This window comes from Aspergillus udagawae (assembly GCF_001078395.1).
Source record: "Aspergillus udagawae IFM 46973 DNA, scaffold_9, whole genome shotgun sequence".
Taxonomy (NCBI): domain Eukaryota; kingdom Fungi; phylum Ascomycota; class Eurotiomycetes; order Eurotiales; family Aspergillaceae; genus Aspergillus; species Aspergillus udagawae.
The window spans coordinates 2,049,524-2,058,707 of record NW_025091272.1 but is presented as its reverse complement, the minus strand read 5'-3'; the positions used below and the strand labels follow the sequence as shown (position 1 = coordinate 2,058,707).

At 47.2% G+C, this 9,184-nt stretch overlaps 2 protein-coding genes across 2 annotated transcripts; one reads left to right on the top strand and one right to left on the bottom strand.

Annotated features, from left to right (window-relative positions):
• Positions 1 to 1,620: 1,620 nt before the first annotated feature.
• Positions 1,621 to 2,691, bottom strand: Aud_010969 (putative phosphoserine phosphatase; the record flags this gene model as incomplete). Its single annotated transcript, XM_043295800.1, has 6 exons — positions 1,621 to 1,730; positions 1,818 to 1,966; positions 2,030 to 2,329; positions 2,396 to 2,472; positions 2,524 to 2,537; positions 2,607 to 2,691. 6 exons carry the CDS (start codon positions 2,689 to 2,691, stop codon positions 1,621 to 1,623), a joined length of 735 nt encoding a protein of 244 aa, XP_043151735.1.
• A 1,484-nt stretch (positions 2,692 to 4,175) lies between these two features.
• On the top strand, positions 4,176 to 5,695 carry Aud_010968 (putative class III aminotransferase; the record flags this gene model as incomplete). Its single annotated transcript, XM_043295799.1, has 3 exons — positions 4,176 to 4,491; positions 4,562 to 4,905; positions 4,964 to 5,695. 3 exons carry the CDS (start codon positions 4,176 to 4,178, stop codon positions 5,693 to 5,695), a joined length of 1,392 nt encoding a protein of 463 aa, XP_043151734.1.
• Positions 5,696 to 9,184: the final 3,489 nt, after the last annotated feature.

Sequence of the window (9,184 nt, the reverse complement as noted above, 5' to 3'; positions counted from 1 at the left end):
TCCCAGCGATGATGATGAATACAGCGTGGGTTTCAGGCCTCGATAATTTCTGATGGAGACAAGTATATATTAGGGGTTCTTGGAATAGTTTACAGTTCAACAATGAAGACAAGATCTTCAACGTGAACTCAGACACTTTCACTCTATTTTCTAATGGTGGATTAAGGATTTTTAGCGACTAATGACAACCTTGGCTTGTGCCATACGGTGAACATAGCAGAATTTTTGGCTGGAAAGTTCTCCCTATCTTCCAAGCAGCCCCATGCCGTGTAATGCACTGGAGCTCTGTTAAGGGCTCAGAGAAGGTTACTATGGCACCCATTTAAAGCGCAGACTATAACTAGACATCTGGCAATGCAGCGATGCTGAACACAGTTAATCACTAGAGAGTTTTCTAATAAAAAAATCCTAACACTATAAAGGTTCATCTCTTTTATTATTGGTGATCCCCGCACCATGCCAGATGTTGTAAAAGCTGAGGATATATGCACTACAAGCTCAGTTATCTTGCCCCATGGGAACCATCTTTATCACTGGGTGGTCAGGCTTATAGGCTCCCATTCAATGAAAGCACTGCATAGTTGATATTGGAGTGGTATATTCCAGCAGATGATGAGTTTGGGTACTTTCTAAACAACATTACCCAGGTGTACTATTGCGTGTCTTTACTGCTTCCAGATACCACAGTTATCAATAGCAGCTGAGGGACTTGCGCAGCAGCCCAGCAACTATTCTGATGCTCATACATTCATGCCCCCGTACCTATTTTGTCAGGATGGAGCACTCGCCTCGCACCCTGAGATAGAGAGTGTGACAGCCCGATATTGTCCAAATAGGGCAGCCAAACTACTATTGGGGCGGACACCTCCATTGCTGACGCCTTTAATGCGTTTTGGTACCCAAAGCACGAGTTAACACTGATCAGCGTCGCATCATGTTGGCCTGCAGCAATTGGAGAAAACTCCTGCAAAGCAAAGCCAATATTGTCAACGATCCCGTATTGCGCTTCGACGGATTATTTTAGTCTACTTGGTCTGGGCGGATATGGTGTGCCCAGCACATCCGAAAATATTCGAGTCAGGTTATAAGGCGCACGTCTGCGTTCCCGTAACCTGAGACAGGTTGTACAATAGGAGTTTAGATACTCGGCCATTATGGCCGTTCGGTTTTGAGTATTGGGAAGGTAGATGGTATTAGTGTTCGGAATACTGAGTCCAAGCTAGTTCATACGAACAATGGACTAGTGTGAGGCATTTTATTTCGGGAGAAGCAGCCTCTGGAGCCCTAGTTATAGCATTTATGCAGGATGCGTGACCAACTACATTACTGCCCATGCTTAGATTAGTAGCTCGTCGGTGCTTTTTCTCCACTGCTCCCAAATGGTAGCCTTGATTAACAATGCGGGGTTCCCTCGATGGGAACGTGGTGCACTTATGATAGGACGGTATCTGTGTATTAGCGGCACACCCACACCGTGCCTGACACGGATACCCAGAAAGAGCGATATGCAGTATAAGAACAGTGAATACATTCATCGGAGAAGTAATTTACAAAACTATCTCCATATAAACCCGGTTGGTTTAATTTTTCACAGCTCCTTGTAAGGAGTAACTCGCAGATCTAATTCTTAACCATCCCTTCGTAGATGCCTTGCATTGCGTCGAGAATGGAACCCCAATTATCGAAGGGCACAAATGGAATCGCTTTCTGTTCGCAGTACTTCACTAGATCTGAATACAATGGTTAGTATCTCGTATAACAAGAATTACAAGCCGTATTTTCCTTTGACTGGATGTGAAGGCAAAGAGAACACTTGCCTAAACCTTCCTTGGCAAATAGGAGGTTTGTTTCGGACGCAGCAGAGAGGTCCGAGACTCCGTCTCCTGCAAAAGCCACCATAGGACGTTCTTCGTCAGACAGTGCAACACAGTGCTTGATTTCTAGCGATTTGTCGTGGCCAAATATGCTATAATGCTTACTATGTCAATACAAGGACTCGACGAGGTGTTTTCATAACTGGCCCACTTGCCTATCGTCGCGATATTTGATTTGCCATCCACCAACCATGTCGACATGCTTACCGTTGTGAGGCGCGACGTTGTTTGCAATGACAAATATGTTGCTAGGCTTGCTGCCAAACAAGTTAACCAGTAATGCCTCTATCACAGGCGTCATTCCTGAAGACAGAATCACAATGGGAATTCTTTTCTCTTTTGCCCAGAGATAGAAGTCGATAAAACCGGGGTCGAGCTGAATATTTTCCTGCACGATACGAAGGCATTCGTTGAAGGGCATTCGCACGCTGTCAAGCATGGCCTGAAAGGCATCTCTGGCGGGGTCATTCTTCGGCACACTATTGTAGGTCTGGGAATTTCTACGTTGCGCTAGCACGTACCTGAATGCCAAAGTTCCATTTAGGACTTCTAGCTCAAGCATCCGGCGTTTTTCAGCCCCGAAGCCGAAATTGTCAACCTGTACAGATGGTTAGTTGTTGTGAACCATTATTGGCGTAGGGGTTATTACTAGGTAGTCATTGCCTAACCAACTCCTTAGTAATGGCTTCATGAAACATGAAGTTGTAAAGAGTGCGGGAATATATATCTTACAGTCCTGCAAAGTAATAGTGCCGTCGAAATCAGTGAAGAAAATTGCTTTCGGACTACCACTGAGGTACTGGTGCCCGCCCTCCATTTGTGGGGAGCTTTGGGCCATATTTCGTCCCATGCTGCTTCAGAAGGAATGTGAGAATTGACATATACTTGGGAGAACGGTGAGGTGCATTTTTGATTTATTTTATCCAGAGAGTGACTTCTTCAATTTGATCCGTCCGTTAGGAGCCAGATATTTCTATTGAAGCTGACGGTCGGCTATCATTAAGAAAAGCAAACTTGCAATTTATTTTTTCCACTTCCATCTGGCTTGTGGAGCAGACTTCGAAGAGTAGGGAACGTGGGGCATTCCCAAGCGCAGGGGGGTAGCCGGTCGACTGTCTTGCGTCACCCTCAGCAGCTTAGATCTAGGCCATCTTCACTGTTTTCGCCTTGGAGGATTCGGAGCTGACATTAGATATGGTACAATGTGTCAGGGTTTCCAGGGAGGGCGACAATTTTCATTTGCGTACAGTCCGATACTAAGCTTCCGGACCGCATTAGGCTACCAATGCAACCATATTGCCGAAAGCTCGCAAGGCGGCAGCTTGGCAAAGATTGCTCAGTTAAGGCCTGTTAGCTTCACATGATTTGTCATATACCATGCACTGTTCATTAAACGCAGTGACAGGGCCATGGCGGGGTCTTAGAATATACGACATACCCGTTAGCTACAAATCAAGTTCCACAGAAGTTGTATCCTATATCCTAATTTCACCATCCCGATTTGATGGGTAGATACAATAGCTGAGGTCTAACAATTTCTCACGCTGAATCTGTCATGTGGGCTAGCTAGGTATAATTGAGCGACTTGGTTGTGACTTTGGATGGATGCAAACGGCCAATTGCATGCCCAATAAACTCTACCACCAGAACGTAGAAAGGTGACAAATATGATACTTTGTTCAAGGGGCCCGAACAGATAAGCTGCGTCTGGCGGATAGCACACATTCTATGATGCGAGGAGACAGCCATATCTGCTACAGGATAACGTTTGACAATAAACCACTTTCGCGCACCCCACACGGCGAAAGCATATGTTTGGCCTTTTAGTGCAACGTAAAATCTTGTCACCTTGGAGTTCAGGATAGATGAACTCCTGCAAACATACTGTCTCAGGGTGAGGGGCTTTCAGTAAAGTGTATTTGCCTATGCTACAGTGCGGTCCTTAGGTGTGTCGAGAACATGAAGTGTTGCATTCCTGGTGACTCTCTCATGAACATATCACACCGGGGACCAGATAGGAACCATGATTTGGCTTATAAATGGACGTCACTGTGAAGGCTACGACCTTGGATGGGACCAACGGGTCGTCTAAGTGAACATTACATTTCTTCTGGCCATGTTGGACGCGTTCGGTAGTCTGTTTGAAAGACAACTTACGACCTGTCCATCTTGCAGTCACGAAAGGACAAGAACACTATTTAACTGCGTAGGCCGTAAGACGGGTGGGTGTGCGGTCACATTTGTTTGCCTCTTTCATCAAATTTGAATGACTCTGATCGTTCTATCCGTACTATAAGCAGCATGGGGTCTATTCCGGAGCCAGCTTACCTTTACAAAAATGTTGTCCACAGCCCGACAGAACCTTCTGTTCAGTCTGCCAAGGGAATGTACATTCACCTTGATAATGGGCAGATAATTCTCGACGCCACCTGCGGCGCGGCTGTCTGTGGTATCGGACACGGTGTAGAACGTGTGAAGCAAGCGATAATCTCGCAGCTTGATCAAGTCGAATACTCCCACCCTGGATACTTTCCAAATGCACCAGCTATGCAGCTTGCAGATCTACTTGTGGAGTCTACAGGCGGGAAGATGTCTCGGGCGTGCATTCTGGGGTCCGGTAACACGCCCCTCAGTATCCCGTGCGTAAGAACTCATTTGGCGCCGGACTGACTACGTGGGTTCCATAGGTTCGGAGGCCGTCGAGGCCGCAATGAAGCTTTCCCACCAGTACTTTGCAGAGGAAAACCCAGACACCCGACGAACCAAGTTCATCTCAAGACGCGGCTCTTGGCATGGCTGCACTTTGGGGTCTCTGTCCTTGGGAGACTTCAAGCCGAGGAAGGCTCGGTTCACGTCAATTTTGCCTCCCAATGTCACCCACGTATCGGCATGCGACCCGTACCATGCTCTCAGAGATCATGAAGACTTGGAGACATACGTGGCCCGACTGAAGCAGGAGCTTGACGAGGAATTCCAGCGACAGGGACCTGACACCGTCTGTGCCTTTTTCCTTGAGCCAGTGGCCGGAACAGTACGCAACTCTCCATCACTTACTGGGCTTGGCAAATGTTGACCGCTATGAAATTTAGGCCCTAGGCTGTGTTCCCGCAGTACCTGGCTACCTGGAAGCCATGCGGGAAGTATGCGACCGCTACGGGGCACTTCTGGTCTTTGATGAGATCATGTGCGGCATGGGCCGCACTGGATCCATGCACGCTTGGCAGGTGGACGGTGTCGTACCTGACATTCAACTTGTGGGCAAGGGTCTCGCAGCGGGATACGGAACCATATCGGCCCTGCTTATCAACGATCGCGTTGTTTCTGGGCTGAGACGGGGCGGGGGATACTTTGTTCATGGACAGACCTACCAATCGCACCCGCTTGGTTGCGCGGCCGCAGTTGAGGTTCAGCGGATTATCAAGGAGAATAATCTGGTCAGCAACTGTCGGGAAATGGGTGAGTACCTCGGGTTGCAACTGAAGCTGCACCTCGGACATCATCCACATGTGGGTGATATTCGAGGCAGAGGTCTTTTCTGGGCGGTAGAATTCATGGAAGACAAGGCTAGTAAGACTCCATTTGATAGTAACCTTACCCTCAGCAAGCGCCTACAGACCAAGGGACTAGAAAAGGGCTTTGACATCTGTCTATTTGCTGCTACTGGTGCGGTAGATGGGTGGAAAGGCGACCACTTCTTGCTTGCACCGCCATACACCGTTGGAAAGCAGGATGTGGACGAGATCGTGAGTCGGGTTGTTAAGGTTATTCATAGTGTGTTTGAGGATATCTATGCTTTGAGGCAGCAACATTCCCGCCATTAAGGTCTTTGTTTTCTGTCTTATTATCTGGGTTTGTGACTGCTTTCGGGATGGATTTGCTTTACTGTTTCAGCAAGAACATAGTAATAATAATTTCGCTATATTTTATGGTCCTCCTCCTGCCCTGATGGACCGACATCCGTGGAACCTTGGATAGCCAAATACTACCGTGACAGAGAGCCGTGGGGATGTAAAATTTTTCGGGCTATGGTCTTCCGTGGACCAGGCCACTATACCACATTTTTCTTTTTTAATCTAGATTCTTCTGTTGTAGGTTGTATCCGTTGATTAGGGTAACAATAGTCCTGCATGCTTAGTAATTTCATGGAATTCGACGTCAGAAGGAATGATTTACGGATTGATACCGCTTCGAGTTTTAGGCCACAATTCCGACGGGCCGGCCTATTTCCTTTCTTCATAAGCCCTTCCTTCGCTGTTCGTCCCCTATACTGTTTTGTCTCTCCCTTTGCTCGGTTATAATCGTCTCTTCTTACTAGACGCTCCGATACGCTAGCAAACGTTCGGGCGATAGCAAACGTTCCGACGATACACTTCTAACTTACATCTTTTTGGATAGGGTAACCGAAGAAAATGCTGGAAACAGGTTCTACAACGCCCCTATTATCATCACGGTCTGAGAGTTACGTTCATTATCAGACCATTATATCAGATCAAAGCCTTCCCAATGGAAATGATTTGCGCAATACGGAGTTTCAGCCAGAAAAGTGGAATGAGCCTCGCACGAATGTTTGGCGCGTTTTCGCCACTTTCTACAGCTTTATCGTCGTTGGGGCAAATGATGGTGCATACGGTGTACGCCATGAGTCGACCATTTTTGTTTATTCCTTGTGCTAATCGTGCGTCGCGTATAGGCAATGATTCATTACGTATGTTTATCCCATAGATTCTCATCCCCGTGCGCATCGATGGTGCAAAGTTGACTCCCTCCTTATCCCGGCCTCAGTTGGGAAAATATTATGATGCGGACTATACGACTGTTTCACTTGTGTTCCTTTCCCCGTTCATCGGTTACGCGATTGCTGCTCTTGGGAATAATTGGATACATGATCGTTTTGGACAGCGTGGCATTGCATTAATCGGGTCAGGGTTGCATATAATCTCATACCTTGCGACTACTCGACACCCGCCCTATCCGGTCCTAATTGCTGTCTTCATAGTATCAGGGCTAGGAAACGGAATCCTGGATGCCTCCTGGAATGCATGGATTGGTGCCATGCACAACAGCAGCCAGTTGATGGGAATCTTGCATGCGTTCTACGGTCTAGGAGCAGCTTTGGCGCCGCTAACAGCATCCTACCTCATCACGGACAAAGATTGGAAGTGGTACGACTTTTACTATGCAATGGTCATTGCATCAGGAATAGAATTCCTGACCTCAGTGGCAGCCTTCTGGTCCTCGACAGGGTCAGGATCTGAAGAGCCGGATGCTGGTACAGACAGAACTCTCTCATCCGATAGCTCGGATAATCCTGCGTCCATCGCACTATCAAGGAAACCCACTCTGGAGTCATTAAGAATACCATCTACATGGGTACTAAGTCTCTTTCTCTTTGTATATGTCGGAGCTGAAGTCACTATTGGAGGATGGGTTTTCACCTTCCTAGTTGACCTCCGAAACACGCCTTTGTCTATTGCGGGTTTTGTTAGCTTCACCTACTGGGGAGGACTAACAGTTGGCCGTGTGTGCCTCGGCTTTCTAACCCCATTTTTCAAAAGTCAGCGCCTGGCAGTCCTTCTTTACTTGGGTTGGTGTATTTTCTTACATCTTACATTCTGCGTCGTTGATGACCTCCGCCTGTTAATCCTTTCGGTGACCTTGCTTGGTTTCTTCCTTGGCCCTCTTTATCCCGAGGCAGTCATTGCTCAAGCAAAGCTTCTGCCAAAGTCTCTCCATGTTGCCGCTGTGGGTTTTGCTTGCGCTTTGGGTAGTGCCGGAGGATCAGTATTCCCTTTCATTACTGGCGCGATTGCCAAGGCTTATGGAATAAAAGTCCTTCAGCCCATTGTGCTTGTAATGCTGATTTTGTGCTTAGTTTTATGGCTTGCACTCCCGACGAAACATCAAGATGGCAAACGGCAAGCATCCCCAGTCTCAGGAGGGGCATCTGTACTTGCTTAGATTTGACTGTTCGGTCTTCTGTGTACATCGGTACTTCTTGATAAAAACCTCCTATTATTTAAAGTTCAATAGTGTCGTATTACTCTAGACGCGCAGGCCCTTCATTCGCGATTTGTGTGCTCAAGACAATGTTTCATCTCTCGTGAAAATCTTCGTAGACAACTCAGTCATGACATGAGGGACCTCTAAAGATCGAGCCCCAGTTTTGCGCGCGAACGTTTCTGGTACTGGATTGCTGCCATGGGACGGGTGGTAGAAATTTGTCAAATTTACGTCTTCCTTCCAGCAGAGTTAATGTAACCTAGTTCGGGCTCCCAAAATATGAGAGTCACCGGTCAGAAAGCATACACCAAAAGTTGGTGAGAAATACCCGTCAACCCATTGTTCTGCACTGTAGATGTCCTCCCCTACAGAGAAAAGGTGAAACGACGGAAGAGGAATGTTACTGTCTAGCCATCTTCCACAGCTAACGCTCCTATTCGTAGGTTTCCAATTGGGGGCAATAATGGCTCGCAGCCCCCATAGTCTATCGTAGCTTACTTCGCTATTGCATTCGAACCTCGCACGTCACATCATAGGCCTCAGCCACTGATCTGGCTGTTCCATGGTATTACTTGACGGATAGCAACCACCGAGCAAGCTCTACGACCTATGTCACAGTTGGTAACTCTTCTTCAAATTCAGGATAGACACCATACGATACAACCACACAGCCTTGATATGATCCTTTCACTCAGCTACCTACCCACCACTGTGGAGGGAGTTAAACGCGCAGTCTCTTTGGAGTACCTGATCGCGATGCTGACTATCGCTTTCTTACCGACGATAATACCAATCTCACCGTGAGAGCGGGCTTTATATTGTCTCCACCAATAACAAGGTTATCTACCCGTAAATTGCTGTGTGTTGCAGAGGGTACCCGAAAAAGCGTATTCGATATTGCACACGCCAATGGAATTAGAAACAGGGTTAAGTTTGCGCCTCTCGAGCAAGCTTATTGTTCATTCAGGAACCTTTTACACAACGGTCTGCGGGATCATACTCTTCACATGCCTCGATGGCCGACAGATTAATGGCTGCGAACTCGGCCCTATAACTTGTAAACTCCAGGATGATTACTGGACCACACATTACGACGATAAAAGCACATTTCAGATCGATTACGGGCTTTAGCCAGCAAGTTGAATAACCATGCACTCTCCTCCGCGGCGTACGTGCTTTCCAGGTCTCCATTTATCTTCGCATGTCTGTCTCCTTGCTGTCGCGACAGTAAATCACGCACTTATGTAATCTAATACTAATGCGAAGAATAAAGTTAGCATTGACAGTAAAGCTGGCGCTCGATGAAGGCA